Source organism: Microcaecilia unicolor, chromosome 11 (genome assembly GCF_901765095.1).
Source record: "Microcaecilia unicolor chromosome 11, aMicUni1.1, whole genome shotgun sequence".
Taxonomy (NCBI): domain Eukaryota; kingdom Metazoa; phylum Chordata; class Amphibia; order Gymnophiona; family Siphonopidae; genus Microcaecilia; species Microcaecilia unicolor.
The window spans coordinates 102,038,068-102,050,666 of record NC_044041.1 but is presented as its reverse complement, the minus strand read 5'-3'; the positions used below and the strand labels follow the sequence as shown (position 1 = coordinate 102,050,666).

The 12,599-nt window shown below is 49.2% G+C and overlaps 1 protein-coding gene across 4 annotated transcripts in view; it reads left to right on the top strand.

Moving 5' to 3' along the window:
- The window catches only part of LOC115481182 (tropomyosin alpha-4 chain), a 181,604-nt gene that overhangs the window by 142,990 nt on the left and 26,015 nt on the right, over positions 1-12,599 (top strand). For all 4 annotated transcript variants that reach the window (XM_030220249.1, XM_030220252.1, XM_030220251.1 and 1 more), the window contains one exon: positions 7,723-7,840. In XM_030220249.1, the coding sequence (XP_030076109.1) occupies positions 7,723-7,840 (118 nt within the window). The remainder of the gene's footprint in view (positions 1-7,722; positions 7,841-12,599) is intronic.

Sequence of the window (12,599 nt, the reverse complement as noted above, 5' to 3'; positions counted from 1 at the left end):
TGTGGTGCGCTTTCTCAAGGGAGTTAATCACCTGCGCCCTCCTCTGCACTCAGTGGTGCCTGCGTGGAATCTCAACCTGGTACTAAGAGCATTGCAGAAGCCGCCTTTTGAACCCTTGTCGAGGGCATCTCTGAAAGACCTGACGTTGAAAGCAGTCTTTTTGGTGGCTATCACTTCAGCCAGAAGAGTTTCCGAGCTCCAGGCGCTCTCATGTCGAGAGCCTTTTCTGCAGTTCACTGAGGCAGGAGTGACTATTCGCACAGTGCCTTCCTTCCTGCCCAAGATTGTTTCTCGCTTCCATGTGAATCAGCAGCTCTGTCTCCCTTCCTTTCGTAGGGAGGACTACCCAGAGGAGTACTCTGCTCTTAAATATCTGGATGTGAGACGAGTCATCATCAGATACTTGGAAGTGACCAATGATTTCCGGAAATCGGATCATCTGTTTGTCCTGTTTGCAGGTCCTCGTAAGGGTCTGCAGGCTGCTAAGCCTACAGTGGCAAGATGGGTCAAGGAAGCCATTGCAGCGGCTTATGTGGCCGCGGGGAAGGTGCCGCCTATCCAGCTGAAGGCTCACTCCACGAGAGCTCAGGCGGCCTCGATGGCAGAGGCCGGATCCGTCTCCTTGGAAGAGATATGCAAGGCGGCAACTTGGGCTTCGGCTCATACATTCTCCAAGCATTACCGTTTGACTGTGGCTGCACGGGCGGAGGCCCGGTTTGGAGCTTCAGTGTTGAGGTCAGGGATTTCAATGTCCCGCCCTGGGTGAGTACTGCTTCGGTACATCCCACCAGTCTATGGATTGATCAGCTTGATGATATGGAAGGTAAAATTATGTATAATCATACCTGATAATTTTCTTTCCATTAATCATAGCTGATCAATCCATAGCCCCTCCCAGATATCTGTACTGTTTTTATTCTGGTTGCATTTCAGGTTCAAGTTTAGTCTTCAGTTACTTCAGAAAGACTTCGTGTTCAAGTTTTTTCACTTGGATTCTTCAAGAGTTAAGACGAGTTTGTGTTACAGTGAGCTGCTGCATTCCTCTCCCCTCCGTTTTACGGGGCTGGATTGAGACTTAAAATTCTGCCGGCACTCCCTCCCGCTTCGTGCGGCTGTAGGGCAGCTTTGTACCCCTCCCGCTTCGGCGGTGTTAGGGTCAGTCAGCTCCTCCCGCGGTTGCGGTTGCAGGATAAGCCAGATCCCCCCGCATCGGCGGGTGTGGTATCCCTCCCCCGCTCCGCGGGGATGAGCTGGACGGATTCCCCTCCCCCACTTGTGTGGGGATGAGCTGGGTTAATTCCCCTTCCCCGTTTCGGCGGTGGTGAGCTGGGCAGAGTGTCCCTTCGTGGGTGTAATTCTCTAAGTGCTGAGTCCTGCGGATGGAGCTTTGATATCGACATACTGAGGAGTTTCCGGCAGCACATGACCACATATAGGGAGGCAAAAGTTTGCTCTCTATCTCCACCTGCTGGTAGATGGACACAACCCACCAGTCTATGGATTGATCAGCTATGATTAATGGAAAGAAAATTATCAGGTATGATTATACATAATTTTACCTTTTGTGTGATGCCTTTCAGGCTTGTGACGGCTCCAAGGACTGTCTTTTTGTGTTGCTTGGTGGTGATCGTAGAGGTTTGGCGGCGTCTAAGGCTTCGCTGGCCAGAAGAATTAAAGAAGCGATTAGTTCAGCATACATTCTGAAAGGCAGCTCAGTTCTGGATGGAATTAAAGCTCATTTACTAGAGGACAGGCTGCGTCCTGGGCAGAGGCTTCTTTGGTTTCTCTGGTGGGGATTTACAGAGCAGCTACCTGGTTCTCCTCACATTCGTTTGTCAGACATTACAGAATGGATGTTCAGGCGCATCGGGATGTGATTTTTTTTTTTTTTTTTTTTTTGGTCAGCAAGTGCTTTCGGCAGGTCTGTTAAGGTCCCTCCCTTAGTGCACTGCTTTTGTACTTCCCATCAGTTCTGAGGGACGCTAAGGAAGAAGAAATTAGGTCCTACCTAGTAATTTGCTTTCCTTTAGTCCCTTTGGACTGGCCCAGCTCCCTCCCTAGGCAGATTGTGTTTGCTTCGGTGTTCGTGTTGTACTTCTCTCTTTGGGGGACAATTGTACCTTCTCTCTACAAAAAGAAAAAACTTGGTTTATACCAAAAGTAGACAAACTCGTTCATACAGAGATACTTAATTCTACGTCTGCATTGGTCAATTGCCAGCATGGTTGTTTCACTTTGTGTATGTGGGTGGCTGTGGAACCCAGCAGGGCACAGATGGTTTGTTTCTCTCTTCCTGCTTTGTTACTGATATAGTGAGACTTGCTAGGGCTGAGCTGGGCTCTTACTGTCTCTCTCAAGAAACATTGCTCTCAGTCTCCAGCTGCTGGAGGGCGTGCACAACCCATCAGTTCTGCGGAGCCAGTGCAGAGTGACTAAAGGAAAGCAAATTAGCAGGTAGGACCTAATTTCTCCTTAGTCTCCATTATTCAACCTTCGCTGATCCAACCATCCGGACCCCCGGTGACATCACAGTGTTTGGCTTCTCTTTCCATTTTCTGGCGTATCACAGAGGAAAGTTTTGCACTTGAGACAACTAGTTTCAAACCTGGGACCCTACTTTACCACAAAACAGCACCATTGTGACCCAGGGTACCATTGTTTTCCATATTATCCGACTTTTCACTTATCCAACAATGGGTCAGTCCTGTTTACATCAGATAATCGAGACTTTATTGTATTTTGTACCAAATCCATATTGTATGCCTGTTTGATCTTGATCTGTCTTTGTCATTTTTGGGGCACAGGCTGCAGAAATCTACTCGGCACTGGCCCTACTTTCCAACTACTGGAGTTGACGTTCAAGCCCATTCTGCCCATCCTAATCTGTATTGCCCTATATGGGCCACACACAGTAGAAGTCTGTCCAGCACTGGCTCATTTTCCCTACTGCTAGAGTTGCTGTGTGGTTTCATCAAAAGTAGTCTCGTGCTGAGAACTAACTTGCTAGTCCTTCTATGAGTGTGCCGTTTGAAAATATATATTGCACATGCTTTAGAGTCAGCAGCAAGAATAGGAAATCTTGATCTGCAAACATGCATAAAATGATGGAAGACCTATATTGAGGGGCATAATCGAACGGAAACGCCTATCTCCATGGGCATTTATCTCCGAGAACGGGTCCGTGAAGGGGCGGGCCGAACCGTATTTTCGAAAAAATGGACGTTTTTGAGCTGGGCGTTTTGTATTTTTTTAGCGATAATGGAAACTAAAAACGCCCAGCTCAAAAACGTCCTAATCCGAGCCATTTGGTCATGGGAGGGGCCACGATTCGTAGTACACGCGCCCCCCCCTGATATGCCAGGACACCAACTGGGCACCCTAGGTCAGTGCAGTGGACTTCAGGAAAAGCTCCCACATGCATAGCTCCCTTACCACAGGTGCTGAGCTCCCAACCCCCCTCCCCCAAAACCCACTACCCACAAATGTACAACACTACCATAGCTCTTAGGGGTGAAGGGGGCACCTACACGTGGGTACACTGGGTTTTGGAGGCCTCCCATTTACCAGCACAAGTGTTACAGGTGGGGGGGGGGATGGGCCTGGGGCCACCTGGCTGAAGTGCACTGCGGGACCCACTAAAAGTGCTCCAGGGACCTGCATACACGCAGGCCTCTAGGACTGGTTGCTGCTATATAACATTGGCACACCAGTTGACACCTGAAGACTAATCTCTCCAAAAACGTCCTTTATTGGAATAACCGCCTTTACTCACAGTTAACTGCAGATCAGAGGTTGTGCCCCACTGGCAACGAGTCTCCCTGGTACTGAGATGAGCAGTAGGTCAGAGCTGGCAGAATGCTGTACAATGCCCTCTTTCAGCCACATTCAAGGTAAGAACTAAGTTCTGTAACGTGGCTACCACAGGAAAGGGAACTAAAACTGGCTTACAATAATGGCCACTACCGCATGGACTACAACAGGAAACACAACAGGGCACACTCTGACCCAGTAGGCAGGGGGAAAAGCACCATGGGAGAAGAGCCTACCAACTACCAACATCGTGAGACTGTAACACAAGCTAATGAAATCACGGAGCCCAATACCCTACACCCACCACAATGCAATGCTGATGTGACCCTGTACTGCACCCGAGAGCCACATCTGACCCAGGGAAAGGCTGTAACAGGATCGAACACATTCTGCTGTCATTGAGGTGGGTATGGCATTTGAGGCTGGCATACAGGCTGGAAAAAAAGTTTTTTAAAGTGGGGTTTTTTTGGTGGGAGGGGGTTAGTGACCACTGGGGGAGTCCAGGGAGGTCATCCCCGATTCCCTCCAGTAGTCATCTGGGCAGTTGGAGCACTTTTTTGGGACTTGTTCGTGGAAAAAAAGGGTCCAAAAAAAGTGACCCAAAATCGCGGTCAAAACGCCATTTTTTTTTTTTTTTTTGATTATCCGCTAAAGACGCCCATCTCTCCTCGGCTGATAACCACGCCTCAGTTCCGCCTCCACCACACCTCCGACACGCCCCTGTCAACTTTATTCGTTTCTGCGACGGAGTGCAGTTGGAAACGCCCAAAATCGGCTTTCGATTATACCGATTTGGGCGCCTTTGCAAGACAAACTTCTATCTCCCGATTTAGGTCGTACTATAGGCGTTTTTCTCTTTTGAAAATAAGCTGGATTGATGCCTAACAAAAGGATTTGATCAATGCATCATCAGCTTTTATACTCTAGTGAACTAAGTTCATTTAAAATGTTTACAAGAGAACAAAATACAATACAGTTAGAAAAAAAGAGAAGCTAGAATAAAACCAGCTATACTGTAAACCTCAAATCGTACAAAGTTGACAGTATTTAATGATGAGCGAGAAATTTCTTCAACCATTTCTTAAAGGATAACAAAAGTATCAAGTCTTTACATAATTTATTCCAGTTTGTAGTTAGTTTTCTATATCACACAGACTGACAGCAGAACTCGGTGGTTTACAGGCTAAACAAATGATGGAAAGGAATTCCAATTTATATGACAGAAAAGGGCTCCAATCACACTAGAAACAGCATAAAATAGAAAAGACAAAAAAAAAAAAACTGTACTAGAACTATATTAAGCCATCTTCCTCCACCTTATAGTTAGGCAATGAACTAAAGTTTACAGAGAAAAGACCTAAGGCACAAGTTAGGACATAGTGATGTAATATTAACAAGTATTCCAGTACATGTGTCAAATTTGTGAGTTGTGCCACCATGCTAAGGTTTCACCCTTCGTGAAGTCCAGTCCATTTATCGAGGTTAATGGACCTTGGGATTAAGGGGCAGCAGCTTTGTGCTTGTAGACAAGGTGGTTACGGACTTGGGCTTTTGCCTTTATCTGTTCAGCCTGCTAAGTCACTAATCAGGGTAGCCTCATCCTCAGAACAAGTATAATATTTCGGCATATACTGTGGGTGTGCCAGTTCCTTATGGCTCTGTTGAGGTTTTTATACTAGTAACCTTTGGTGAAGAAGGATTCTTTCATGGAGTTCATTTCCCATGTACTCTCTTTATCCCTTCATGGGTAACTTCATTGCATAGTCTCCTTTTTAAAGGCATTTGAATCATCTCTTTCCATAAGTCCTGTTTATGTAAAATTGGACCTACCATTCACAGGGAACAAAAAAAGCACAACTTTCTATCTTCCCATTGATTCTAGGTTCTATTCTGCATATGCAACATTGCTGTAAGATTGTGGCTTAAAACACTGAGGTAGTATTCAAACAATTTCTGTGGCAGAGGGCAGATTTCACCAATTAAATATCTGCTTTCTGTTCGGTAAAACCTATTAAAGGGGTCCTTCTACTGAAGCTTAGCGTGCATTAAGTGCCATGTGGCCCATAGGTATAAAAGAGTGCGTACCGCATTTAGCGGTGCATTCTAAGCGTTAGTAAAAGGACCCCTAACTGATTAAATTTGCAAACACGAGCACCCCCGGCTCTAGATATATATTTTTTTTATTATACATTTAATTTTGTACACAGCAGTTTTGAGCAGACAGTTTGGTTGGGGTGTACATAAGTAATGCCACACTGGGAAAGACCAAGGGTCCATCGAGCCCAGCATCCTGTCCACGACAGCAGCCAATCCAGGGTGGGGAGGAATTGTTAAACTGGTTAGATTTATTATGGTTAAAAGAAGATTTTAACCTCAAATCTTTTTTTTTTTTTTTAATCATCTGTTACACTTCTCCACAGCAGTTAAGACCCCTTGGCACTATTTCTTGAAGAGCATAATTGAGACTGGCAGCTTAAGGATAAATATTCAGTCTCTGGACATTGTGCCAGACCGTGTCAGAGCACCGGCATTGAATATCCAGGCATAGGCAGCCAGCTAACACTTGTGCAGTTAAGAGCAATATTCACCACACATAAGTTGAACCACATAATGATAGCACTGTATTTCTATATAGTCCTATTTTTGCAGTTAGGTGCTGAATATTGGGACTTAACCACATAAATGCCACTTCTGCCACTGAACTGCCCACAAATTAGCTGGCTTTGGCTTAGATGCTAACTGCAGATATTCAGGGGCATTAGCTTAAATTCTTTTGATTATCCGCAGTTAGCCACGGACAAGCGATTTTAAATGGCTCCTGGCCCTTTTAAATCGCTTTGAATAGCGACTCCATGAAAGCAAAAGTTGTATCTTGCCACTCTTTTAAAAAAAAAAAAAAAAAAAATTTGTTTAAGAGGACCAAATGAAGACTGCTGTGAGAAGGATCTAGGAAATCATTAGCTTTTCTGAGATTTATTGCAGTGTTTTATGTTCAAACATTTTTATTGAGAATAAAGCAAACCAGAACAAGAGTCTGAATCATATTTTCTTATGAACAATAAGAGATCCCCTCCCAGGAAACCCTTTCCCCCACTCTCCCGTGCATGTGCAAACAATTAAGACACAGAGTATACCCATCCAAAGAATTTAATACATGTTAGCAACCGGCATGGAATAAGAACACACCAAAGAAAACCATCTAAGTGCAACCTCCCCCCCCTCCAAAAAAAAAAAAAAAACACCATCTACCACCCCACTTACCACTGACATAAGACCGCCACCCCGAAGGTCTGAACTCTTCTAACCCTCCAGGATGGTAGATTTTTGTTTTGTTTCAGTTTTTTGGTTTTTTTTTTTTTTTTAATTAAAGGTTTTACCAGCATAAATTAGCTGTCTGAAAGCTGTCAGTCCTAAACTTTTTTTTCCTAATATGTTGATGTGACTTGCCCCCTACCCCAATCATGACCATAATAAAAATAGCAGACATCCACTAGCCCCCTTCTGTTCTCACCCACCGATGCAAAAGGGAGACTGGGCATTAGTCTGCTTGGGCCCCAGTGCTCTGTGCAGGTTTTAGTCTTAATGGGAACCAATACAGGACCAGGAGGAAGAGCATTGGAGCATATGCATGCTCGTAAAGGCTCATTCTGACAGTTGCAGATCAAAGTAGAGGTGTTAGGGGGGAAACGGCCTTCTTTCTAAAAGGTGAGGGGGAGGGTTCCCATCCAATGAATTTTGTGATTGTTTAGGGTGATTCATGGTTGGGGAATCATCGTGGATAAGGTGGAGGACATCACGTTTTCTTGGCAACCCCTAACTTCCTCTTCCTGTTTTTACACCTTAAAGTGAGTGTGTTTAAATGGATCTGTGCTCCAATAGGTGCCTATCAGAATTTTGCATTTCTTTTTGCAGAGGCATGAAGGTAATTGAAAACAGAGCAATGAAAGATGAAGAGAAGATGGAAATTCAGGAGATGCAACTAAAAGAGGCTAAGCATATCGCCGAAGAAGCTGATCGCAAATATGAAGAGGTAAGGTGCACCGAGGAGGCTGGCAATGGTGTTATGTGCATCTGTGACCATGTAAGGATCAGAGAAGACAGCTAGGAGTGACTTTAGGGAGCTGTCACTGTTCCCGGTCAGGTGTGTGCCTAGAAGAATTGCCCCAGGGAGGATGTGCATTTCAGAATGAATATAGCATCATAGTTTGCCCTGTTTTATTGCAGGAGCTCCTTATCCAGTCCTTGGATGCTGGGCTCCAGTCTGGCTCGGGCAGCGAAGAATCCTGCTTCTTCCTGTGGCCCGAAGTTCTGGGCCCCAGTAGAGTCTGAAGGAGACTACCTGTTGGCTCTGTTTACATGGCATGCATGGGAATGGATGCTGAGATATTCTTGCTCTGGATCCAAAGAGACAGTAAATATCATTTGTCAAAACACTTTTGTATTTCTTAACAAAAGTAAACCAAGAAGAACCATAAAAGTGAAAGTAGTGAACACTCGGCTCCATACCACTGCTGTGTGTAGTGGGCATGTAAGATTTCTGAACTTGGGGGGGGGGGGGGGGGGGTGATGGTTTTATAACTGGGGATTTTCAACATAAATGTCCTTAGATGCCTGTTTTGATTTTTATGTCAGAACCAGCCTTGTTAGCATGCAAGCTTACATCTTCTCTGAAAATGATATAAATGGGTGCATGTACTCTGTTCATCTGCATATTGTTTAAAATACCTATGGCAGTGGTTCCTAAACCTGGTCCTGGAAGCACCCCAGCCAGTTCAGGATATCCACAATGAATAGTCATGAGAGAGATTTGCATGCACTACCTCTACTGAATGCAAATCTCTCTCGTGAATATTCATTGTGGATATCCTAAAAACCTGGAGTGCCTCCAGGACCAGGTTTGGGAATCACTGACGTACCGACAACCTTTTTCAATGCATGTATAGGCAGCTTTATAAAAGGTCTCTTAATGTGTGCCAAACCAGTTTTACATGTGAAAATTTATTTTAAAATAAAACTGCTCCATTTAAAGGTGATTTTACAAAGAATTTATCTGGGTAACTAAGGAGTTAATTGGGGGAAAATGGGGCTGAAAATTGCCCTTCTCAATAGATGTACTTTTGGAAGAAAGGCGGGAGAGGGGAGATATGATAAAGAAATTGCTTAAATGTCTCTCAACTGAAAGGAAGCTGCGGAATGAGGGGGCATAAGATGATGAAGGTGAAAGAGTATAGACTCGGGAGCAATCTAAGGAAATACTGCTTCCTGGTAGAAGCATTGAATGGCCTCCTGGTGGAGGCAATGGAGATAAGACTGTATCTAGTTTCCAGAAAGTGTAGGACAAGCACGTAGAATCTCTAGGGAGAGGAAGGGATAGTAGATGCTATGTTCTCCGAGGACAAGCAGGCTGCTTGTTCTCACGACTGGGTTGACGTCCGCGGCAGCCCCCACCAACCGGAAGAAGCTTCGCGGGACGGTCGGCACGCAGGCCACGCCCACCGCGCATACGCGGCCGCCTTCCCGCCCGTGCGCGACCGCTCCCGCCAGTTCCTTTTTTTCCGCGCCTGGAGAGAGTCGTGCTTTGCCGCTCTCTCTACTTCAGCCGCCGGATTCTTGCGATCGCGTATACGCGGATCGCGCTTCGTTAATTTAATTTAATTTCCTTTTATTATCTTTTCTTTTACAAAAAAAAAAAAAAAAGACTGCGCGTGTGGAGCACACGCTCCCCTTTTCCCTCGCTTCTAGCGGGGACGCCTCGTTGCGGCCTAGTGGCCACTCGGTCGGCTAGTTTTTTCGTGGTGTGATTTTAGCCACCATTGCCGACTTTGACTTCGCCGACGCAATTTTTCCGTCGATGTCCTCGAAGGTCCCGAGTGGATTTAAAAAGTGTGGTCGCTGCGGCCGGCCGATCTCGCAGACCGACACCCACGCTTGGTGCCTCCAGTGCCTCGGGCCGGAGCACAATCTCAAGTCGTGCGCGCTGTGTCTCGGTCTCCGGAAACGGACTCAGGTTGCGAGGCAAGTTCTGCGGGACCGTCTTTTTGGAACTTGCGCCGGCCCCTCGACGTCGACCTCGACGGCATCGGTATCGAAGGCCGGATCTTCGGTACCGGTATCGATGCCCGAGACATCGGCACCGATGGCAGCGACCCCAGGAGAACAGGTCCCGCCGGTCCGCCGGTGAGAGTGGGGTTGAGAGGCCGCGTGGGCTGTCGGCCCCGGTCACTCCCTCAGCTCGTGAGCCACGGGACCGAACCCTGTCGGACCCGGTACCTCGAGACCGAGGGGGATCGACCTCCTCCTCCTCCATGCCCTCCGGCGCCGGTGACGTGCACCGGAAAAAAGACAAGAAGCGCCGTCACCGGGAGCCCTCGTTGCACCCTGAAGGGGAGTCGACGCCGAAGCGTCATCGCAGAGAGGAGAGATCTCCGTCGGTGGTGGAGGGTACCGACGCGTCGGGGTTCCGGCACCTCGGTGCCGTCTCCTGGCCCCCAGCAGCTTCTGGCACCGACACCCTTACCGGCCCCACCGCCTTTCCCGGCAGCGGGCCTGGACGAGTGCCTCAGAGCCATCCTTCCGGGGATCCTGGAAGGGCTGATGCGCCAGGCTGTGCCGGCGTCGGGGGTGCTTGCGCCCCCGGCGCCGATGACTGTGGCGCCGGCGAGCTCTAGCCCGGCGCCGGGGCTGTCGACACCGCCGCCGCTTGCGGTGCCGGTCTCGACCGCCACGCAGGTGGAGTCCCCGTCGACGTCGATGGAGGGAGCTCCGTCCCCGCCGGCGCGGGAGTCCACCGCTCGACGACACCGAGGCCTCGGTGCCTCGACGTCGAGCCGGGCCCGGTACCGGACTCAGCTACATGAGCTAATGTCCGATACCGAGGATGAGGACTCGTGGGGGGAAGAGGAAGACCCGAGATATTTCTCCTCAGAGGAGTCTACGGGCCTTCCCTCGGACCCCACGCCGTCACCGGAGAGGAAGCTCTCACCTCCTGAGAGTCTCTCCTTTGCCTCCTTTGTGCGGGATATGTCTATAAGCATTCCCTTTCCCGTGGTCTCTGTGGAAGAGCCGAGGGCCGAGATGCTCGAGGTCCTCGACTATCCATCACCACCTAGAGAGTCCTCCACAGTACCGCTGCACAATGTCCTGAAGGAGACGCTGCTTCGGAACTGGGTGCGACCACTAACTAACCCCACCATTCCCAAGAAAGCAGAGTCCCAGTACAGGATCCACTCTGACCCAGAGCTCATGCGGCCCCAGTTGCCCCATGACTCAGCGGTCGTGGATTCTGCTCTCAAGAGGGCACGGAGTTCGAGGGATACCGCCTCGGCGCCCCCGGGGCGGGAGTCTCGCACTCTGGACTCATTTGGGAGGAAGGCCTACCAATCCTCCATGCTCGTGACCCGCATCCAATCTTACCTGCTCTATATGAGCATCCACATGCGGACCAATGTGCAACAGCTGGCGGACCTGGTCGATAAGCTCCCGCCGGAGCAGTCCAGGCCATATCAGGAGGTGGTCAGGCAGCTGAAGGCGTGCAGAAAGTTCCTGTCCAGGGGGATTTTTGACACCTGTGACGTGGCATCTCGTGCTGCGGCCCAAGGTATAGTGATGCGCAGGCTCTCATGGCTGCGTGCCTCTGACCTGGACAACCGCACCCAGCAGAGACTGGCTGACGTCCCTTGCCGGGGGGATAATATTTTTGGCGAGAAGGTCGAGCAGATGGTTGACCAACTGCATCAGCGGGAAACCGCTCTCGACAAGCTCTCCCACCGGGCGCCTTCAGCACCCGCCCCCGCGGGCGGGCGTTTTTCCAGGGCTCGGCAGGCTGCACCCTATTCTTTTGCGAAGCGTAGGTACAACCAGCCGGCCCGAAGGCCTCGTCAGGCACAGGGACAGCCCCAGCGCGCTCGTTCCCGTCAACAGCGTGCGCCTAAGCAGCCCCCTGCGCCTCCACAGCAAAAGCCGGGGACGGGCTTTTGACTGGATCCACGGGAACATAGCCGCCCTACAAGTGTCCGTACCGGACGACCTACCGGTCGGAGGGAGGTTAAAATTCTTTCACCAAAGGTGGCCTCTCATAACCTCCGACCAGTGGGTTCTCCAAATAGTGCGGTGCGGATACGCCCTGAATTTGACCTCCCTGCCTCCAAATTGTCCTCCGGGAGCTCAGTCTTTCAGCTCCCATCACAAGCAGGTACTTGCAGAGGAACTCTCCGCCCTTCTCAGCGCCAATGCGGTCGAGCCCGTACCACCCGGGCAGGAAGGGCAGGGATTCTATTCCAGGTACTTCCTTGTGGAAAAGAAAACAGGGGGGATGCGTCCCATCCTAGACCTGAGAGGCCTGAACAAATTCCTGGTCAAAGAAAAGTTCAGGATGCTTTCCTTGGGCACCCTTCTGCCAATGATTCAGAAAAACGATTGGCTATGTTCCCTGGATTTAAAGGACGCATACACTCACATCCCGATACTGCCAGCTCACAGACAGTATCTCAGATTCCGCCTGGGCGCACGGCACTTTCAGTATTGTGTGCTGCCCTTTGGGCTCGCCTCTGCCCCACGAGTGTTTACAAAGTGCCTCGTGGTGGTAGCGGCCTACCTACGCAAGCTGGGAGTGCACGTGTTCCCATATCTCGACGATTGGCTGGTCAAGAACACCTCGGAGGCAGGAGCCCTCCGGTCCATGCAGTGCACTATTCAGCTTCTGGAGCTGCTGGGGTTTGTGATAAATTACCCAAAGTCCCATCTCCAGCCAACCCAGTCTCTGGAATTCATAGGAGCTCTGCTGAATACCC